The sequence below is a fragment of the Dermacentor variabilis genome, chromosome 10 (genome assembly GCF_050947875.1).
Source record: "Dermacentor variabilis isolate Ectoservices chromosome 10, ASM5094787v1, whole genome shotgun sequence".
Taxonomy (NCBI): Eukaryota; Metazoa; Arthropoda; class Arachnida; order Ixodida; family Ixodidae; genus Dermacentor; species Dermacentor variabilis.
In genome coordinates this window covers 118350765-118373383 of record NC_134577.1, presented here as the reverse complement: position 1 = coordinate 118373383, position 22619 = coordinate 118350765, and the positions used below count along the sequence as shown (strand labels likewise).

The 22619-nt window shown below is 45.5% G+C and overlaps 3 protein-coding genes across 4 annotated transcripts in view; 1 reads left to right on the top strand and 2 right to left on the bottom strand.

Annotated features, from left to right (window-relative positions):
• Positions 1-13651, bottom strand: part of LOC142560908 (uncharacterized) — a 236316-nt gene extending 222665 nt beyond the window's left edge. For both annotated transcript variants that reach the window (XM_075673325.1, XM_075673323.1), the window contains exons 1-2: positions 12521-13651; positions 11412-11450 (exon numbers count right to left, since the gene is read on the bottom strand). In XM_075673325.1, coding sequence (XP_075529440.1) covers positions 11412-11450; positions 12521-12569 — 88 coding nt within the window. In that variant the 5' untranslated portion in view covers positions 12570-13651. The remainder of the gene's footprint in view (positions 1-11411; positions 11451-12520) is intronic.
• A 91-nt stretch (positions 13652-13742) lies between these two features.
• LOC142560909 (uncharacterized) lies at positions 13743-20005 on the bottom strand. Its single transcript, XM_075673326.1, has one exon. The coding sequence runs from the start codon at positions 19543-19545 to the stop codon at positions 18160-18162; it is 1386 nt and encodes a 461-aa protein (XP_075529441.1). The 5' UTR covers positions 19546-20005; the 3' UTR covers positions 13743-18159.
• A 116-nt stretch (positions 20006-20121) lies between these two features.
• On the top strand, positions 20122-22595 carry EloB (transcription elongation factor elongin B). The gene has a single exon (XM_075673335.1). The coding sequence runs from the start codon at positions 20270-20272 to the stop codon at positions 20624-20626; it is 357 nt and encodes a 118-aa protein (XP_075529450.1). The 5' UTR covers positions 20122-20269; the 3' UTR covers positions 20627-22595.
• The last annotated feature ends 24 nt before the right edge of the window (positions 22596-22619 follow it).

Here is a 22619-nt window from a genome sequence, read left to right as displayed (position 1 = left end):
TAGACTGATGAACTCTAACATTCTCATGTAAATACCGTAAATAAACCCATATTCCTCGTTCTCGATGAGAAAAAGTCCCTCCTTTCAACAACAACATCCTCAGCGTGGATAGTTGGACGACGGCATGGGCCAGCTACCATATATTTCATGCCTGACCCCAACCATGACAACATTAAACAAGCATTTGGTTTCATTCAATGTCATTCCAGCCTTGATGAGTAGCTGCAGCACATTTCTGATTGTCTCATTGTGCTCATGCTCATTCGAACCCCAGATAAGGATGTCGTCCATGTGACAGACAATCCTACTGATGCCTTGTAAAATGCATGACATCTGTTTATTAATTAATTAATTTATTTATTTATACTGTCAACCCTCATAGAGGGTCATAACAGAGAGGACAATACAATTACATACATCAAATATGAACAATGTACGTAAAGTAGCTTAACACTTGTCAATTCACAGTGAATAAGATGTTCAGCACACTTCTGCCATTTATCAAAATACGTACAATGAACATAAAGTCGCACATGTCTCTTGGCACTTAAAAACTAAATTGAAAACTCCCGTAAATACGCCTCAGCAGCATTTTTAAAGTCAGTGACATCTTTTAGGCTAACAATAGCGTTTGGCAATTAGTTCAACATTTCTATTGCATCTGGGGAAAATGAGTATCGATACGTATCACTGTTGGTACGGTATGGCTTTATGACGTAGTCGTGGTTAGTTCGTGGGCTTCTTTTGCCTGGAGCGTGTAGATATCTGATCTTATCAATCTTAAGTTGATCCTACATTATTTGATAAAGCACCTTCTGCCTATATTTCTTTCTATGTACCTCAAGTAGATCCAAGTTGCAACGCTGTAACATAAGCGTGACTGATTCCTTCCTTCGGTACGTCGAACTAATAAAACGTGCCGCCAGTCTCTGTATCCTTTCCAACTTTCTCTTAAGCGTCACTTGATGGGGGCTCCAAACAACAGCTGAATATTCTAGTATCGTCCTAATGAAGGTGGTGTATGCAATAAGTTTTACATTACGCGATGCATGTTCCAGTTTTTTTCTCGGAAAGTATAACTTTTGATAGGCAGTCATGCAGACATTATCTATATGTTGGTTCCATGTCAAATTTCGTGTTATTGTTACCCCTAGATACTTGAACTAGTGCGCATTCTCCAATAAATGTCCACCAATGCTGTAAAAAAAAGGAATAGATAGTTTTCTTTTTGCTGATGCGTGCATATGTAGATTTGGGACAATTTATTTCTATTTTCCATTTCCTACACCAATTGTCTAAATTTTGCAAACATTTCTGAATTTTAAGCTGGTCATCTAGTTTAGTAATTGTGGTGTAAATTAAGCAGTCGTCTGCGAAGAGCTTAACCTGAACACCCTCTTCTGCCACGCTACTGATGTCATTGATATAAAGGAGAAACAATAGTGGTCCCAATACTGAGCCTTGGGGCACTCCTGAGAGTACAGCTAATGAATCTGATATATAACCATCCAGTTTAACTACCTGCGTACGGTTTGCTAAATATGCTTCAATCTATATTATTATAAATTAATTTATTGCTGCATTACGTAATTTGAAGATTAATTGGACATGAGGTACTTTATCAAAAACTTTCCCAAAATCCACGCAAACGACGTCAACCTGTTGTCTTATATCTACTGCACCTGCAAAGTCATGAATTGTTTTAACTGTGTAACAGTTGATAACCTGGTCCTAAAGCCACGTTGATAAGGATATAGTAAATTGTGCTGATCTAGAAACCTGAGTATGTGTTTTGCTATTATATGTTCGAAGACTTTGCAAGTAACTGAAGTAAGTGACACTGGACGGTAATTTGTTGCCTGTCTGATTACCTCCTTTAAATACAGGTACCACGAATGCGGTGTGCCGGTCTTGCGGCAGTGAGTGAGTCGTATAAGATTTTCGAAAGATGATAGTTAGATAATGTGACATCTATACGCAGATGATAGTTAGATGATGTGACATCCATTGTGCGTATCGTTTGAGGAATGCTGCAGGTATATTGTCGGGTCCGCTTGACTTTTTCGTATCCAATTTGAGTAGTTGCTGAAATATTCCTGGCTGGGTGATTTCAAGTGTTTCCATTGGAACAGTAGGGGGAATATGTAAGGCTTCTTCTTAACTCACAGTAGTTTCGGGCACGTTAAATACAGATTGGATAAAATTGTTACAATTGTTTGCTATTTCTTGCTTTTCTCTCATAATGTTGCTTCCAACATGAATTTCATCAATCATTTCTTTCCTGTTGCTAAAATATCGCCCAAAATTTTGAGGGACCTAAGGAAATCACCGAGTTTTTTTTCAAAGAATGTTTGTTTAGATTTAGCCAAAGTACGTTTAAGTTCAGTTTTTAGATTGGCCTAAACCACTGGCAATGTGCTCCTTTTACGCTATCTCTTAATTTTTCTTTTCATATGAATTATATCTCGGGTGATCCAAGGACTTGTCTGCTGTTTTTTTAACACGTGATGGAACATATTTGTCTATGCAATGACTTATAGTACACTTGAATTCTTGCCATAATTCTTCTACTGTTTTTAGACCAGCGGTACTCTTGAAAGTATCAAACTGAATCTCCAAAAAATCAAGAGTTGAAGTGTCATCAGTCCTAGCATAGTTCTTAATTTTTACTGTCACATAGCTCTTCATTTGCCTAGTTGCTTGGATAGGCACATCAAGACAGATCATCCTGTGATCTGATATACCATCTTCTATCGTCACATTGTAATAATTTAATTTATTTGATAGGAACACCAAGTCTAGTATTGACCTTGACGTCGGTGTAATTCTGGTATCTTCAAGCACAATTTGTTTCAAATTGTACGTGAACATAATGTCAAGTATTTTTTCAGCGCTTACTGATTCCACACCACCATAAGAAAAATTTTTTCAGTTTATATGTGGTAGGTTAAAATATCCAGTCATTATTAACCTAGTGTTCCTATTTACATGAGAATATAAAAACTTGTTCAGGTTTTCGAGAAACTCAGGGGAGCTTGAGGGTGGCCGATATACAATTCCGATAAGGAAAACAGTGCTTTCACGAGTAGAGAGTCTCTGGCACTTTACAATCAATCAACAAAGCATTCAGAGGACTTTTAACTATTATACACAGCCCACCTCTACGTGAGTCTCTGTCTTTTCTAAATATGTTGTAACTGGGAGGAACAGTGCAATCATTCGGGACATTTTCATGCAACCATGTTTCAGTTATAGCGGTTATGTAAGGATCGTGCAAAAGCAATAAATACTCAAGATGCGTAGTCTTATTTACTATACTGCGCGCATTAAACGAGAGCAATCTTAGCTATATTTTTTTGTGTCTCAAATGAGCTGCATGGGCTATCAGATCCATTTGACTTAGTTGATACAACGCACTCACTTCGCTTCATTTGGTCAGTATCACATTTGCCTGAGCGCAAGTAGCGCTTGTCTCTGACGTCATCCCATGCGTAAAACTGATCGTTTATCCAAAGTTTATCATGCACAAAAACTACTTTTGCGCCTGCGTCCCTGTCCAAGGCAGCACTTTCCCATAACTTATTTCGTATCTGCACTGTTTCCTTCGCATAGTCATTGCTTATCCCGATTGACGTTCTCTTTAGCTTTGCGCAGTTTTTGAGGACGGTATCCTTTTCTTTGTAGTCATAAATAAAATTTCAAGATCACAGGCCTTGGCCTATCAGGATTTCAGGATTCAGGATCAGGATTCTGGATGCATTCAGGAGCAGACGCAATTCCAAATGGTAACCGGTTGAAATAGAAGCGTCCAAAAGGTGAGATAAACGTGGTGAGCTTTTTAGACTCTTCACAAAGTGGAATTTGCGAAAATTCAGAGTTAGTGTCCAGTTTGGAGAACACTTTAGCTCCATGAAGAAGTCCGAGAGTGTGCTCCACGGAAGGGATAGGATGCCATTCTCTCAGAACGTGGCAGTTCAGTTCTGTGAAGTCCACGCAGATTCTCATGTCTCCGGAGGGCTTTGGGACAACTACCATTGGTGCACACCAGTCAGTCGGCTCGCCAACAGGTGATATGATGCCGAGTTTCTGCATTCTTTGCAGTTCCAACTTTGTCCTTTTGTATAAAGGTACTGGGATGCGCCTCGGAGAGCTGAGCGCAAAAGGTTTCGCTCCTGCTTGCTGCTGAATTCGGTGTTCCTTGTGCAGCTTGCCGAGTCCCTGGAACAACGCTGGAAATTCTTCTTTCGGATTCACTTTCTCAGCAATGGCGTTTACAAATGTCAACATCCGGAGTTATTTGATCTCTGGCTTGCTTAGCAACAGAGTGTGGACCTCATCTAAGACATAGATATCCTGAGTAGTCGTACGGTCACGGTAGATGAGCTCAAGTTGTGCCACTCCAGTGGCTGGAATAAGCTTTCCGCTTGGACCATGTAGCTGGCGAGAAGGAGCTGAGAGAAAAGGTCTGTCCTTGAGCGTCTGGAATACTTGCTTCGGGAGGACTGTTTCGTCGGCGCCAGTGTCAATTTTGAAAGCTACTGGCTGACCTTAGACCAAGATTGTTGCCTCCCACATTCCAGGATCTGACATCTTGATTACTCCAAGGAATCCTGCTTCTAAATTGACTTGTTGTGTTTCGACACAATTGAGGCGCCGCGACATGCATACAGAGGCGTAATGACTCTTTTTCCAGCAATTCCTGCAGACTTCCGAGCGTGCTGGGCACAGAATACAAGAGTGACGCTTTTGACCGCACCAACGGCATGGTTTCTGCATGCTGTTTTTACCGGAGGATGAAGAAGGCTTGTTTGCCACACGTGAATAGCAGCCGCTTTTGTCCTGTTTCGAAGTACCCCAAGTGGATTGGGGAATGGACGCAACTTTGTTCATACATGGCACTTCCTGGCAGAGCTTGACTTGTTGCTGACGAATGCTCTCGATCTGGCGGACGGACTCAAGAGCCTTCTGAAGAGTGAGGTCTGCGTCGAGCTGTAGCCTGGCGGATAGCTGCTTATCTTTTATCCGAACTACGAGGTGGTCGCGCATCAACGCCTCTCGAAGAGCGCCGAACTTGCAGTCTTTCGAAAGTGTTTGAAGCACAGTAACGAAATCTTCGGCCGACTCACCATCTTGTTGCACTCTGGTGTTGAATCTGGCTCGTTCAAAGGTTACGCTGCGTCGAGGGATAAAGTATTTGTTGAACTGCTCCACGACTGCGTCGAATTTCTTGGAGTTATCTTCAGAGAGAGCAAAAGTGGCATAGATTTCATCGGCTCGCTCGCCGATGATGTAGAGTAGCGCGTCTACTTGATTCTTCTCGGGCTTAACACACAACCCTGAAGAGGTTCGGAAACGTTCAAATCTTTCGTTTCCATTTCAGCCACTTATTCGGCGACGCAAAGTTGAAGGCGTCCGGCGGTTGAATTATGAATGATGCCATGGCCTCAAACATTAAGGGGTCGCGTTGCTTGAGCACCGAGATGTGCGTATAGGGAGCAGCTCACAGGCATTTTGTTGCTGGAATTGCCCTTCACACAGATGAGGACTAGGAGCCGAAGTTCGCTGGTAGAAACTGTTCTTTTGACATCATGCCAGGAAGGAATAGCGAGACTGCCAGATGAGGAGTCACATACGCACAGATTTAATGGTCTCTCAGACGTGTTCTATCTCAAGAAGAAGAGCACGCGCTGCCAGATCACCGACCAAGCGCAGTCACAGCGAACTAGGTCTTCCTGCTTTCACTAGATGGCAGCATGTACAACAAGTATTATATGTTTCGTGGGGATCTGTTGGTTGTTTCGCCGTATCATTATTCTTTGTACCTTAATTACATATTGCTCCTGGAATCTCTCAAGGAGCTCTTCATCACTGAGGTTCAGGAAATCCTCTTCCGATATTACTCTTCTGCTTGTGTTGAGCAAGCGATGTGGAGAGATTGTGATGTTAATATCACCAATACTTGCGAGTTCAGCAATCTTTTTGACTTGGTCTTTCTTTGTCAGTTCAAGGAGTAGGTCTTTGCTTGCCATTTTTGATGCTTTGTAGCCTTGTCTGATTGCGCTTGATAGGCATTTTGATACGAAGAAAGGTGATAGTTTTCTTATGGTTGTGTTGTCATCACTGTTAGGACATGGTACTTTGGGAAGATGTCTTCGTTCGGTCAAAAAAAAAACTGGAATGTTGCTCCAGTGCACCCTTGTTTTTGAGGGCGATCTTGGACTAGGGAGAAGCGTTTGCCATGTAAACCCTAAAAAAATTCAGCAGCTATGGTAGCCACCCACCACTGAGCCCAACAAGGGGACGCTACTAGGATGAGATTAATACCTGCAGACGCCAGCCATGCATCGCTGCTATAACCTAATATATATATACCCAAGACTGGATATATTACGCTTGCCGCCCGGAAATTTGGAAGCGATATGAAGTGAAAAGAAGACAGGAAAGATGAAAAGGCAAGAGAGAAAGATGAAGATTGGAGAGAGAGACGGGAAAAGGCAGCTACCAATTTTCCCCGGGTGGGTCAGTCTGGGAGTGGCGGCTATGTGAAGCAGAGGCCCAAGAGCTGTGCTGCATCTGCTGGGGGGCCCTTAGTGGTCCGAACACTCAGCATCGGCTCAACCCCCAGGATCCCCCTTTTCCCAGACATGGCTAACCCACACATAGCTACACGCAGGAGGGTCCAATCATGTGCTCGGGTATGTGGTGCCACAACACGCCAAATGCCTGCTGCTGTCATAGCTATAGTGAACACCCATGTTTTTACTGCAGCATTAACAGATGGTGCCACCATTTCATTGCAGCAGAACAGAAACTTTTTGAATGGCCTCTGGCATACGACACCCAGTTTGGCATTACTGTGGACAAAATTGGTGAGTAATGCCTGAAAAATGTGGAATTTAAAAAATCTCGCTATGGAATGCAAACCTCTCTGCAAAATTTGAGTGCAACAAGCTAGTGGTCTATCAGAAACACCTCATGTACACCTGGCACTCTTATTTATGTGACACTTTGCAGTTCCACAAAATGTTAAGTTGGGATTCAAATAAAAGTCTGCAGAGGAAAGCACTTCTTCAGAAATAAAACTAAAAAAAAAAAAATTTTCAGCAGTGACACTTAATTACAACTGCTTACGTGTAGGACTGTGAAAGCCTTATACCATTTGTAGACCTCAGAATGTCATGAACATGCCGATTTTGTACACTCATGATGTGGCGCCACCTTCTCCTCAGTGGCTGTGCCCAATGACGCACGCACTAGGCCACACCTTTAGTCAACCAGAACTATGCAGCTGTTGTGGCATCGAGGAAGCGTGCTCATCTCGCACCTCGCAGGCCCATGTTTGATTCCCACTAAGACTCAAATGTACTAAATTTTCTTTCCAAAGCCATTATTTTACTGTGTTTACAGGAATATGCCAGAGAAATTCAATCCATCACGTCAATCTGAGCTTTTCTGATGTGTTTTTACTCTATGCACCGTCAGCCATTTTTGGTACCATCTTTTGGTCACACCGACTGTGACGGATTTTCACGTAATGGGGAATATAATGCTTTCGCATTAAAATGGTGCGAGTGTAATGTACCAAAACTGCAGAGTGGCTTGTGAAGGTAGCAGCGGTGGATGGCTCCATATTAATTTTAACACCACGGGTTTTTTTAATGTGCACCTAAATCTTACTACACTAACGTTTCGTCAATTTGACCCCACTCCCTTGTAATGAGGCCACTGTGGCTGGGAGTCGGACCCGCGACTTTGCACTCAGCAGCAGAAAAAAGACAACAGCTCAGTCACTGCAGCTGGTGGAGAAAGAAAATACTGTAGTAAAAGGTAAAACTTTCCAGTCTGAGGAGTCAACCTGCCACTACTACTGCTTTACCGATGCAGTCCCCACGCAAAGTGACCTTGTAAAGAGGCTAGTAAATTAGTGTGCAAGGGACAACTTGAAGTGATAGAATGCTTGTTAAACAAATGCCAAAAAGACATTTGCCACATTAAATGTTTACTGAATCACATTAAGTTGTAAGAACTCTACCATACGTTTCTTGCACATAAAAGGATGATAAGTGCGATGATTGGGAAACATAAGATACTTTGATTTCATACGATAAAGATCTTTACATCAGGGTGCAAGAGCACCTCTCCTCTGGACTGTTGCGTGCAAGTACAAAAGCATGTGTTGCTGCTCCTGCAGTGCGACTGCGGGAAAACCATGCATAAATGCAACAGTCGAGAAGGCATCTAAATGACAGCCAGGGAGCTTTCATTCGAAAGGTCGTACCTGGTGTGGAAATGCCAGATCAGGCATCATCAACATAAGCGTGACATCACGACACAGGGCTAAACTTGCCAACATCATGCAGCAATAAGGCTGCATGGCACTGCTTTTTTTTTTTGGGAGGGGGGGGGGGGAGGGTTATGTGCCAAAACCACTTTCTGATTATGAGGCACACCGTAGTGGAGGACTCCGGAAATTTCGACCACCTGGGGTTCTTTAACGTGCACCTAAATCTAAGTACACGGGTGTTTTCGCCCCCATCGAAATGCGGCCGCCGTGGCCGGGATTCGATCCCGCGACCTCGTGCGCCATAGCCACAACACCACAGCCACTGAGCAACCACGGTGGGTTGCATGGCACTGCTTGTAAGAAAAGCAATGACAATCAGAAGTGCACTGCATGCTTCTTTTGGCTGTTATCACATGTGGCAACCTTACCTATCGCAGGAATGGAGCAAGTCGGGGCATCCTGACGCATCTGCCTCCTGGGGACCTGTCACGGTGCGGCATTATTCGATTCGGCAAAGCACTGATCAATGGGCACCAAAAGGTCATAGTAATAGGAACTGTGCTTGGAAGAAGTATGCACTGGTGGCACATTCCCTGCATATTCACTGCGATTCACTGCACGCTTGGAAGAAATATTCAAGCTATTAAACTGGGAAGGTTTAGGAGTAACGATCGACGGTGAATACCTCAGCAACCTTCGGTTTGCTGATGACATTGTTCTATTCAGCAACACTGCAGACGAGTTACAACAAATGATTGAGGACCTTAACAGGGAGAGTGTAAGAGTGGGGTTGAAGATTAATATGCAGAAGACAAAGATAATGATGAATAACCGGGCAAGGGTACAAGAGTTCCGGATCGCAAGTGGATCGCAAGTCAGCGTCTAGAGTCTGAAGGAGTACGTTTACCTAGGTCAACTAATCAAAGCGAACCCTGACCATGAGAAGGAAATTCACAGAAGAATAAATAGGGTTGGATCGCATACGGCAGACATCGTGAGCTCCTGACTGGAAGCTTACCGTTATCATAGAAAAGGAAGGTATACAATCAGTGCATTTTACTGGCGCTGTTATATGGTTTTAGACAGAGACTTGGAGACTGACAAAGAAGCCTGAGAACAAGTTAAGGACCGTGCAAAGAGCGATGGAACAAAGAATGCTGGGCATAAATTTAAGAGACAGAAAGAGAGCAGTTTGGATCAGAGAGCAAACGGGTATAGACGATATTCTAATTGACATCAAGAGAAAAAAAATCGTGCTGGGCAGGTCATGCAATGCGCAGATTAGATAACCGTTGGACCATTAGGGTAACAGAACGGGCACCAAGAGAAGGGAAGCGCAATAGAGGATGGCAGAAGACTACGTGGCACGACGAAATTAGGAAATTTGCAGGTGCTAGGTGGAATTGGTTGGTGTGCAGGACAGGGGTAATTGGAGATCGCAGGGAGAGGCCTTCGTCCTGTAGTGGACATAAAATTGGCTGATGATGATGACGATGAATAGGAACCGATGAGAAAGACGGTTACTGCCGGCCGCTCGGGCAAGCGGCCGAAAAAAGTCGAAGGCAGGTTTAGAGATTATTGTCTTTCTGTCGTCGACGCGACCATGACGCCCCAACAGCTTTTTGTAGGAATCCCTGTGCCGTCGGCGCAACCGTGATGCCCCGATGGCTTTTTGTAGGAACCCCTGCGTATTTTCTGCCCCACGCGTGCATTGAGAAGCTTGCCAAGAAGACAGGGGTGCCAATACTCTGAAATATGTGGTGTCTCGGTGCAATCCTGTGTCCATGAATTGCTGACAGTGTATGTGTGCCGACAGCGCCGCATGGCCGGCTGCCGTCGTTTCTCCTGTGTTTGTGAACAGACAATGGAGGGCCGCCACGACTCAAGGGTGTGCATGTGTGGTGCAATACAAGTGCACGACCTCCAAAAGCAGGGGGAATCACCCGTTCCCTCACCCCTAAGTAAAATGGGCATGGCCTAGACCTTGAGAGGAGCCGGCATACAAGTGGGTGAACTTGATTGGATTGTCACCAATATCTGCCATTCCCCAACACAGGGTACTAGGGAAAGGAAAAGTTATTTAAACGCAGGTTTTCGACCAAGCTAAGCAGTCTAGAAGCTGAGCCTACAATCTTGCTGAAAAGCGTCAAAGAGCTAGTGCCATCTAGTATCGCCTGGGCCACCTAGCTACGTCTGAACTGCGAGTTACTCGTTGGCACATGAGATGACAAACCAATGTCTGCAACGAAGCTCACGGTAGTTTCCCTCAAGTCAGCTCAACCTGCTCGAGGGATGACGTCAGACCTAGACTCCCGGGAAACCCAGCCCAGCAATCGCATCCACAGCAACGAGGTCGGCTTGCTAGCGTTCTTTGGGAAAACTATGCCATCGACTCCACGCTTTATGGACGTTCTGCTGCTGTCCGGCCATGCATATGCCATCATTTTTTTGCCACCGTTAAGGGTGCTTTCTGTAGTGTTAATTTCTATATTTAATGTTTACTGTTCGTTGGATTTCTATAGTCTTCATCACTGATCTAGATTAAGTGCATGTGTGTTAGTGTTATGCTTTTTGTGTTTAGTTTAAATTGTGTGTCATTGTCAGTCTATAAATATTTTCTCTCTCTCTTTCTTCTGACTCTGACTCCTTCACTGTGTTCGCTTGAGTACAGAATGACCAACCGACTTGTATACCCTGTCGACGACTTCACGCCGACGGCGAACGGGTGACAAGCCGTGACAGTACCAAAACTAATTTGTAGAAACAAGTATTATAGTACTAATATGAAACACTGTTGCACTCGTAAATATTTTTTATGAGGTTTACAGGGCAGATTTCCACTTAACGCACACCAAAAATTTGTGAAAGATGTCATGTCAGAAGTCTTTAGCTTCACAAGTATGTTGAACAGATAAATGAAACTAGTCAATCATATACATGCCTCAACTCAAATAAGACTTACGAATTCTTATATAATACCACACTTCGATTTTCTGCAAGCACATTATGGCACTAATTTTTGTGCAACACCTATGCAATCAAGCTCCCTATTGAAATGTTAGAAAACAATTACATTCTGATGCAATGGCAAGAGGTAAACAAGTTATCTTTGCAAAGCACGGCTTACCACTTTGGTTGCATTCTTTGGCATTGGTGAGAAGTTTGCCTGCAAAGCAAATTCTTAAAGTAAGCACAGACCAAAGGCAGCAAGTGGAAGCTGCCCATTCAGCTTTGATTTGTCAGCTCCAGCCACGTTACAAATTTTGAATGGCAAAGTGCTACAGAGAATGAAAAATTTTTGAAGGTTACCTGGCTTGCAATGCTTCCAAACATGGGGTTTTATGCAAAATGACTATGACTGCAGCATTTACTCAAAAAACCTGTGTGGAAATGAATCACCTGCATTTTGTTGTAACCTAAACCAACGCTAAATTTTGCAGGTACTATTTTTTTTCTCTACTATAACTAAAAGCAGGTTAATGTAATTATCTGGTAACAACCTCTTGTAGCTCATAATTAGGTTTTATAATTAAGAACCTCCTGTTATACAAGCTGCAAGAGAGTAAAGCAGACTGGAAAACGAGTGGGGTCTTAGTGCCCGAGCTTGTATAGGCAAAACAAAATATGCAAGGGGCCATACACACGAATAGGTGCAATGCATAATAAAAGGTTACCAGTCAGATTGACATACTTATAGTGAATTCTGCAGTGCTTTAGCAGACACAAAGAAGAAAAATAAAATGTCAAAGTTGCGTTACTTTGTGTCAACATTTATATTTTACCAGCGCTTAGCATAGCTGCAGTTGGACTTCTTTCCATTTTCGACAACTGTTCAGTTAAAAGGGAAAAGCTGTCAACACTGAGACAAGTTGCAACGTTTTATGTGACAATGGTGGTGCCAGTAACCTTTCTATCAAACTAAGAGAGCATGCTCCGATTTGTCAAGACTTATTGCCAAGAACATAAAGGGATCCTCATTAAGGCAAGCTTGTAGCACATTTTGCACAACAGTCTAAGCTCAGTACATGCAAACCATTCTGTTCAAACAAGATGCATAACCCCCACCCCTAACACACACAGAAGCAGTAGCGGTAGATTTATAGCTTTTTCAAAGAAAAAGGAGACACTGAGTATTTTAACTGTCTTATCTCTTGGTGGGCATCCAAGCTGTCGTGTGGTCAAGGAGGTTAAAAGAGACAGAGTTACAGAAAGATGCATGATGCAGGCACAACTCACCATCTGCCAAGACTAGGAGTAGAGAGACAAGGTGTGCACAAGACTTCATCCCTTTTGTTTGCTGAAACGGCTCTGGTCGAGATCAAAGGTTCGTTTCAAGTGCTCACTTTGTATGTCCCAGGCTACAGTGCCCAGCTTCAAAGGCCTCCACAAAGGGCCTTCACCCAGTGTTGCCACGGGTGCGCGTCTGAGAGACAGCCAATGCCCGTGGTAGTTTTTCCCCCAGACAAGAGAGCACGTAGTCATGCAAGACCAATGGACTGTTACGCCTCCATACTCAAGTCCTGAGCTAACTGTGAACCAAGAGACTCCAATCTGTGCACAGCGCCAATGGAGCAAGAAGCACTGAGGAAAGGGCAATTGAACACGCTGGTTCTTGCGAGCCACTACGTCCCAAGACCAGGGTGATAACACACTTAAAGACATAAGCAGGAGAAGCAAGAGATAGTGGGCCCCTCTTCAAAAACATGCTTTTCCTTGGCCGATATTTTGGCAGCAGTGAGTGCCACAGGCCGAGATAGCTGGCATGCGTTCTCAGGCGTTTCGAGTGTGCGATACCGACGAGCTGGGGGAGTCAACTATCACTCTTCTTTGTCCCACAGAAACAACTCGAGCGAAAAGGAGCAGTTTGTACAAGTTGATCAAGCCATTAGTCCCATCAAGACTGAAAAATGTCATACCACATTTTGTGCCACAATGTTTGCAACAATGCATTTCAAGCACAATGCTAAGGTGACTAGCACCAACATGAACAATGCATCACAAACTCATCTTATCTGTGCCTTTTCTTTGTCTATTATTAAGTTCTTCATGGCGGCATACAGAGAGCAGGGATTGCCCAATGTCAAGGACTTTGACTGCAAGGTCATAATAAAAATTGCATTGAAGTGACTGAATGGTTGTGTCCAATGTGTTAAAGCAACATACATGCTATGTCACTTAATAGGAGAGCTGTGGATTACTTTTGCCTGCCTGAGGCTCCATAATCTGTGCCTAAAACCGAGTACACTAGCATTTTTTAATTTTACTCCTGTTGAAATACAACCACCCTTGCTGGGAATTGAACCTTCGACCTTGTGTCGAGCAGTGCAATGCCATTTGTACTATGGGGAGTTACACCTTGAAGGATGCACTGTCATTGTTGAGAAAAACACACACTTACTCCATCAAGATTTTTTTTTCCTTTTCCCAATTTCGACTGCTAGAAATGCTCACACTCTGCTTCAACATAAACAACACATTTATTCAGTAATGTGCACGGTGGTCTACTTACAAGCTCCTGGAATGGGGCAGATTTGGCAAGTGTCAGATACCACAGAGTTTAGCAGATTGTTAATCCTTAAGAAAGTTTTTCTGCAAGAGAACTCCTAGGAATGGAAGTTGTTTGCCTGTATCCGAACACGGCGGAAGTAAATAGGCATTCAGCAAGAAGTATCAGGTTCACACATATTATGATAGTCTGGACAAAAGCCCCAAAACAATGTATAACTTAGTTTAAAAGTTCAAAGGCCACTTTGAATACTACCACTGCTGCTTCAGCGATCTGTACTCGGTGCTGCTATGACTGCTAGCATTGATAAAGCAAGAAAACATAGAGAGAGTTCTTACTCTAGGGAGTGTCATCAGTACTAAAGAAGTCTGCCTGCATGATGCACACACATTTCCATCACTTGACGGTGGCCTTTAAAGGCCAGCTGCACTGAAATTTCAAACAGTGTAAAAGGTCTAGGTTTAAATAATGTACAAAATTGTACAAAAGCTCCTGCGCAAAATTTCATTTGAAATGCAAATAAATAAATAAATAAATAAATAAATAAATAAAATGCATAAGAAATGACACAGGCCCCAGAACATTGAGAACCAACATGACTTCTCGGCTAGAACTTCGAGACCAAGAGCACCCATGGCACGCTTAAAATCTCAGAACTAATGTGCTGGGGCTTGCGTCGTATGCACTAACTACTAGGCGCATGCGTCATCTGCTTAGGTGCTATGTAAAGGCTGTTAATGAAAAAAGAGAACAGTCAGCAGCTTGGCTGCTTTGCAAAGACTGCTTCAGTCATACATAAGGTGTTCCAGCTAACATTGGCCAAGCTGTTCCATAAACGAAACAATGTCGCAGTTTTGCCCGAAAGGCGAAGCATCGATTGCGATAGCAAATTAGTGGACAGCTATTTGAAGTAAGGATAGTAGTTTTATCAGCCATATAAAAATGTAAATGTAGGCATACTTACTAAATTAACAAGCATAGTGTCACGTGCGCATAAGCAAACATGAAGACATCGCACTCAATGACTGCGGAAACTCGCTGTCAAGACGAGGGAGCGAGTAAGTGCCGCAGAGAAAGCGAGTGAATTGACCTTCACGCTGCCGCTAACATCAACACGAACTAAGCCGTGAAAATGCAGAGCGCGGTGGACTCTATACCCGCCACAGATGGCTTTGAAGATACAGCGGCACGGGCGGGTGTGTGCAGCTGGGCCCCCAAAAGTAGAAGAACACGCTCAACACCCCTCACCCCCCCCCCCCCCCCCCGAGCTTAGCATGCGATGGAAGACTGCGTGCTTCCTCCCATTTTCCTCCGATTGAGCCACGATCGCTGGCTGACCCTCACACACTTTTACTCTTGCACATACAGCGTACGGCGTGGGGCAATTATTTTATTGCCCTTGGACTTTATACAGAACCTCACGATGATGCCCATGGCAGAAATGTGCCTATAGTGTCTATATAATTGCTATCGCAATAAAAAAAGAAAAGAATAGATTTAAGAAACACAGTGCAAGATATGATTTTAAGACGTACAGTGTTGGGTCATCAGACCTCTGACAACTGATTACTACAGATCTTATAATTGCACCTCGCGCCATGTTTTCTTATCATTTTAAAATTAATAATATATGCTTGCTTAATATTTTTTATCACCACAAAGTGAAATTTCATTGCAGTTGGCCTTTGAACATTTGACGGAAATTGCACCCTGTAAAACATAGTGGACACAGCGCACACCAAAACACACCATTAGAAGAAAGCATAAAAATGTGCCAAAGCATTTCGAAAGCAATCACTGAGAGCACGAAATGCCGTATAAATAGCTGTGCGTGTGTGCATACACAGTACAATGCAGGAGTGGCACAAAACTAAAGCGAACACAAGGGTTTAGCAACCAACTAAAACATTTAATATGACCTCAATTCTAGATGTGCAAATGGCGCAAATACGAACAAGGACAGGCGAAACAAATAAGCACAGTGCAACGATTTATTCCAGAATTAGAATAAAGTGATTTCACTGTGTGAAGTCAGCACTGTGTTCATGTTCAGTCTGTCTGTTTTTGCTTTGTTGGCATGCCCATAATGTATTACCAACAAGTTCACGTCGTAATACCGGCAACCTCACGTTCTTTGCACATGGTGGCTTTCTTTAAAACGATAAAGACTAGCATACAGGTGAATGTTGCTGTTTCTTTTAGAGAGCTGCATACCTGAACAACCTCCACCTACTATGCTAAAAACAAGTACATGAAATAATAAATACGACACAAAGCTGCCTGCACATATCGCACATTTCACAACGTTCTTTCTTAATGCAAAATGATGTGATGCACTACATCAGGCCATTTGTACCCCAGAATGAAATGTGCCAAGTGTGTGCTGCCTTATAGTTAGCAGAGTAATGAGGGCACATTTAACCTTGTATAGGTGCAAAAGTGTACACAGAGCCGTTACGTAATACTCATAAGAAATGTAAGATGTAGATCTGTGCCTGCGACAACGAATCCCACAGAAACAATTTTTCTGGTGATTTTGTGGGAATGTAGAGAACCAGCACGGAACACGTTGCAATCGAGACCAGTGCCAGGGCAACAAGACGTAATGCATTTGAGCAGTGCACAACGACCCTTGTGTGCCTGGAAAAGTACAAGGGACACTAAAGGTTAATGCTAAGTCAATGTGGACTGTTGAAATACCATCCCAGAATTCTTGAAACGCTTGTTTCATGCGAAGAAGAGACTTATTTTAAGAGAAAATGCGTTCCGAAGCGTCCGCGTACCTCTAGCGCAGTTCAAATCACCCGCCCTCCGATCGAAGAGTGCTGACGTCATGGTCTCATAGTGATGTTGCGCCGTCGGTGAGTAAAACGGCGCCCGTAGACGGCGCTATGGCTTTTATGCGCAAAAAGCGAATGCGCGGCCAGAAACAGAGCCAAGACAGAGCCGACAGCAGCGCGAAAGCGGAACTACACTCCGCCATAGAGAAAGAAATTGAGCGCGCGACGAAAGGCTGGTTCTTTATTTTATGACGCCAGCTTTGACGCTCGTTGCAATGGACGACCCTGACAACGACACATTGGTTCGCGATGCTGGGCTCGCCCTGCCGGCGTTGTTACGTACTACGACGACGGCAACTGTATGTCATGGCTGTACATATTCGCACATTTGTAGCTTTACCTTGGTGAAAACCAAATGCCGCACTCAACTGCAGGTCGAAGACGGGGCGTCTTCGACCTGCAGTTCTTGCGCTTCGGAGAATGCAGGCAAGACCGACGGAACAGCGCTACGGGAAAGAATTGCTTTGAAGGGCATTCCACACGACTTCAGTAAGTCGGCGTTGAACTCGCAATCCTATGGACGAAAGTTCAGCGAGCACACTATGCGATTTTTCGGCTCTTTGCCAATGCACTGTGGCAGAGGTACGGCACTTAACCACTTCTAACGGAGGTTCACTCGTTGGCACACAGTGATAAGTAACGTTGGATTCGCCACTGCAACTGCCCATGGCCAAGTTCCGCGGACAGTTCGCGCACATCACATGGACGTGGCATTCTCGCTGCTTTTTCCAAATGAGAGTTTCGCGAGTCTGCAGAACCAGCGCAGCACGACGCGATAACGAAACAACTGAAACTCCAAAACGCACGCGGCGCCGAGTCGAGCGAAAAACGAAACCTTTCGACCACCCATACTACTACTGAAGGGTAATGTGAAAACGTTATTTTTTCTTAGAATCGTACAGAAGTAGACAACTAGCATTTCCTTCCGTCTTATGCCTTTTTAATACGAGTAGTTGAGTACCAGTGACAAATTGTGATGAGGAGTGCCTTCGTCATCGAGCTAGTAACGGAATGTTGCTGGGGGGTCACAAATCGTGTCACGCATTTACTTCAATTTCTCGGTTACTAAAGCTCCGTTCGCGATTATAACGACGTTCTAGAGCATTGCGTTATCACTTTAACTTGACTTCATAGTAACCTTTAGTGTCCCTTTAAGGAGGCGCCCGAGGCCGACAAACCTCATCGTTAACCACAGTGACCAGGCTTAGCGCGAGTAAGAACACGAGGTAGAAGACGCAAGACACCTGAACAGCTTATCTTCACATCAAGTGGTAGGATGTCCTACAAGTGTCTCCTTGAGAGCCACAATGCATGGAATGGCAGCGACTACGCACACTAGCTAAAGCGCCAACACAGCCTGGAGCATCTTCTGTCCTAGCAGGCTGAGGACCTATGCCACTGCAGATTTCACTGCACTGTCTCAGGGATGTTGACACGGGTTTATCTTTGGCCTTCAGCTGGAATCAAATCTGCCGCGCAGGTCAGCAGCGCACTGCTAGTGCATCATGCACGTCTTGTGGCGACTCCGTCTACAGCAATAAGCTCGCGTATGGCTGCTTTTCAAAGTAGCGATACAATTTCGACGAGAACAGCAGACTTCGGAAGTTCGTCATGTGCATGTCCGGCACATAGTGCTCCCGCGTGTTCCTGACTGGCAAAAGTGGCCTGCACTTCCTGTACACGTTGACTACGGCCGAGCGCTCAGGCACAAGGACGTTGTTCTCAACGGGATGGTTCGGGCTTCTCAGAGCGGCCACCACACTTTTGGTAAAGCCGGTGGCGACAAGGAACACCTTGTGCTTTTCCGACAGTCGATGGTACTTGACCTTACGCTGGGTCACAAAATGTATTTGCAGCGAGCTCGCCACAATGTCGTCCGAGAATTCGTCGCAGAAGTAGTGCGTGTGAAAAAGCACCAATGGCGTGCTCGTTTTGTTGTCGGATGTATGTAAGGAGTAAAGCCCGCGCGCCAGCTGGTTCAAGTCCTTTGCTGCAGCCAGCGAGACGAACTGGTTCATCTCCAGGAACAAAGCGCTGCGGGCCCGCTTTTTGGTTCGCAAGAGGCAGTCTGCGATGCGCGCCGACTCAGACACGTTTGAGAACCGCCGGGGCAAGTTCCACGGTAGCAGTTTCACGCTGGCCAAGGTGCGTCCGGGCACTGCGGCGAGTAGCCTCTTGGCGTCCGGCAGGGAGTCCGCGTCGTAGAAGACGAAGTCGTCGACCCCTATGTGGCGGTGGTAGACGGCGAACTCGACCAGTGTCAGCGGCGTCACCGTCGAGCCGAGCGGAGGAACGCAGACACTGAAGTTTCGCGTCGCGTTCGCGGAGGCCGGCAAGCGCCGCGTTGACTCCAAGGGGACGACCTGCGAATCGTCGGTGCGGCCAGATGCAGAGGTCCACGAGAAGGAGACAGCGACGGGCTCGATGGAAATGTCACGGACGGCGCACTCCAATACAACGGCCGACGTCGAGTCGTGCTCGCCGGCGGCAGCTGCGCTTAGCGTTGTGACCGCGAAGGTGTCCGCTCGGACGTGGTGCACGGCGTCAAACCACAGCAAGCACTTCAGGTCGGCCGGTAGGTCGCTCTCGACAAGGGCGACGATTCGCGACACGTTCGCTCCGTCCTCGGCAACGTCCCAGTACGCCGAGTAGACGAAGAGCGACCAGCTCTCCGAGGCGGAGACCTCGCGCCAGACCGGGAACACAACGGGCGTCAGGGCGCCGCCGGAGTCGAGCTGGGAGCGTCGCAGGAGCTCGATCTGCCGGTCACACTTGACGGCTGCCTCCTTCGTCTCGAAGACGTCCATCACCTCGAGGATCACTTTCATGTTGGCGTATCGCCGCTCGCAAATGAGCAACGCGAGGACGGAGAGAATACATACGACAATGAGGGCAAGCTGCGTGTATTTCTTCATTTTTCCACTACCTCAAAACAGCGTTACAAATATGACGCTGGCGCACTTCCTTAGGCCACCTGAATTGCGCGAAGCTCCTTACCAAGGGGTTAAACCGCTACGGGGTGTCCCACCGTGAGACGCCCTATATCCGTGACTTTGATACGTTCGCATAATGCGCTCAACGAACCTACGTATCGTCTGCATCAGACAACAAACGCTCGCCCCCACGCGCAGCTTGAAAAACTTGCATTAAAACTAAAAACAAGGTATCCACATGGTGTCCACCTTGCTGAAACTCTTAACATTAAAGAAAACAAAGGAAAGCAAAAGCTACCAGCTACTGTAGCCCGCCCTGGCGAGCCGGTGCTAAACCACAACTGCTTAAAACCAAGCGCTGGACCAACATACCACCAATAATAAACAATAAACTCCGATATACTTGTAAATACGTTGCCGCACTTTAAGGAGAAAAAAAAAACTCTTAGAGGGTCGTCTCTTTAACAGTAGACTTCCGAATAGCGCCGTTTTTTTATTAGACAATTCGGCTGCGTTTAGTGGCCCTAGCTGCGAGCGAGAGCAGCGAAGCGATAACATTGAGCTTCGGCTTCCCCCCAAGCGGACAATCTCCGCGACGAAGAGGCAAGCGCCGCAAGCGTTCGCCAGCCTTCGAAGAACGGAACAGCCCGGGTCGCCCTGAAGCCTAGGCGGCAGAAAGCGCGAGGCGAGACAGACGCCCCTGACGATGGATGTGTTCCTCATGGTGCGGCGGAAAAAAACCACCGTCTTCCTCGACGCGAAGGAGACAACCTCGGTGCGCGAGCTGAAGAAGATGATCGCCGGAATCACCAAGGTCGCGCCCGAGAACCAGGTGCTCTACAAAGACGACCAGTGCATGGACGACAACAAGGTGCTTACCGAGTACGGCCTCAACAGCAGCACGGCCAAGGCCCAAGCGCCAGCCACCGTGGGGCTCGTTTTTCGAGACCCCGACACGGGCAAGTTCGAACCGCTTGAAGTGACGCCGCTCTCGAGCCCACCCGAGCTGCCGGACGTCATGAAACCGCCCGAGTCGCAGACCCACGAACAAACGGTGGCTTGAGAAGACACAGCTGCGTTGCCGCCGACCACTTATTTGCCCCCGCCACCACTCCGAACAGCGCTTGCGGCGTTGTCGCGCTTGCCTCTCCTTTTCTTGGACCCAGAATGAGTTCTTACGCCTTTTCAACTCTTCCTTTCTCGACCGCGGTTGAACCTTTCCTCTCGGCCACCCATTTCGTCCGCACCACCGCCGAGTGCCTACAGCTCTTTTGGGGACTCCGTTCTCTGCTTCACCTCCTTTGGTTCGTCGCTTCTCGGCCGCCGCGGCTGCGGCCGTGGTGCGCTGCGTGCGTGCACCGCTGCTTGCACAGTGCCGGACTGTCATCGATTCGGAACCGAAAAAAAGAAAACAAAAACAGCTTTGGTGGGCGACTACTACGAACCGCTGTGACGTGTGACGGTGTGAGATAAAGTGCTTTATTTAATTTTTATTATTTTCTTGCCCGTCTCTAAAGAAGCGATTTGTCTGTTTTCAAGCCTCGGCTGTCACGTGGTTGCTGTTGCCAACAGCCACCCGCGTTGTCTGGGAATGACGCTGCTTGTTTAAACTTCTTCGAGACACGGCGGCGAAGATAGGGTGAAAGGATTTCCTGTTTTTTCTTTTGCTTTTATTTTTTCGTGCCTGACCCGCGACCTCTTAACGGTAACACTGCATGTTTCGTTGTGGCAAGCTCACCTCCCTGCGCCGTTTGCAATTCATTCTCAGGTTGATCGCAGCACTTGCGTAAGCGCCCGCCCTGAAAAGTTTCGCCAGCTCCGTTAATTTAAGTGTGTGTTTTTCCGGGATGACTTCACAGTTCTTACCTCCGCACCAACAGTCAGTTAAAAAGTTAGCCTCGGCACCGGATGGCAGCACTCATGTTTTGTTGTTCATATCATAAGGTTTTCTCCACATCGCCCAATTTTTAAAAATATTTTACACGAATTGTGCGAAGCTGTTCGGTGTGTTACTAGTGGAGGGATACACAACCTCCTCCTCTTCAGGGGCTTGCATGCGAGCTAAATATAAACTATTCTTGGCACGGCTCTTGCTGCGTTTTGGCGAGGCAAAGAAGAGCAGCTTGTGGATTTACACTTGTTGAAAGGCCCGTTTAATGAGCAGGTTGACTTAAGAGTTTGCAATAATGGCATTTCATTTTTATTCTTTCACCTCGCAGCTTGTACAGTGCATTAGCAAACTGACTCTCAGATACCTTTCTTTTTTTCTCGTGGTGCAAGGACCACGCAGTATAAGCCTCAACAGTTGACTTCTCAAGCTTTTTTTTTAATTGATAGCTCATTGTGAAAAGTTAATGTTGCATCCTTCTCGACAGCACGACTACTCTGGTCTTTGAGATTCTGCCCCTGTCTTCACTGACACACATATGACAGTGTTAGAGGTTTGATTGTCCCCTCATTTAAAACTTTTGTAATTTGTAACAAAGGTTAGCTTTTCACATTAGCCTTAACAATGCACTAAGCTGCACAAACTTTTGGCAGCTGCAGCACTGTTGTATGGAACGGTGCCATGCCCGTCATTGTGATAGCTCTCGCGAATGCTTTTCATTGGAGGCTTTTGGCTCGATGTTGAGCTAGTTTCTTGACTGGCCTTTAAACAAATTGGTAGTGTTGGGAGCGGGAAGCTAAATTGGTTGTTGGCTTGTGTAGCAACTATGCTGCTCATCGTATTTTTGTTTTAATAAAATGTTTAGCTAGGAGCTTTTTGTAACAACCAAGACAGTTGTGTGTATGTAATGCTAGGACGAATGACACAATTTGCTGCAATTTTCTTTATTTTTGAAAGAAGAAATTTGTTGACAGCTAGTGGGAGTAGGTGAAATATTACTTTTGTTATTGATGTAAAGTCAAGTATTTAATAGCCTTGAGGCACATGCATTGTTCTGAATGGTAAAAAAAAATTTGTACTTAAGGAAAATTCATTGTGTAGCAGACCCATTTGGCGCATTAAAGCAGTTTGTTTTACAATTGTGCATACGTACATTGTGTAGCTCATT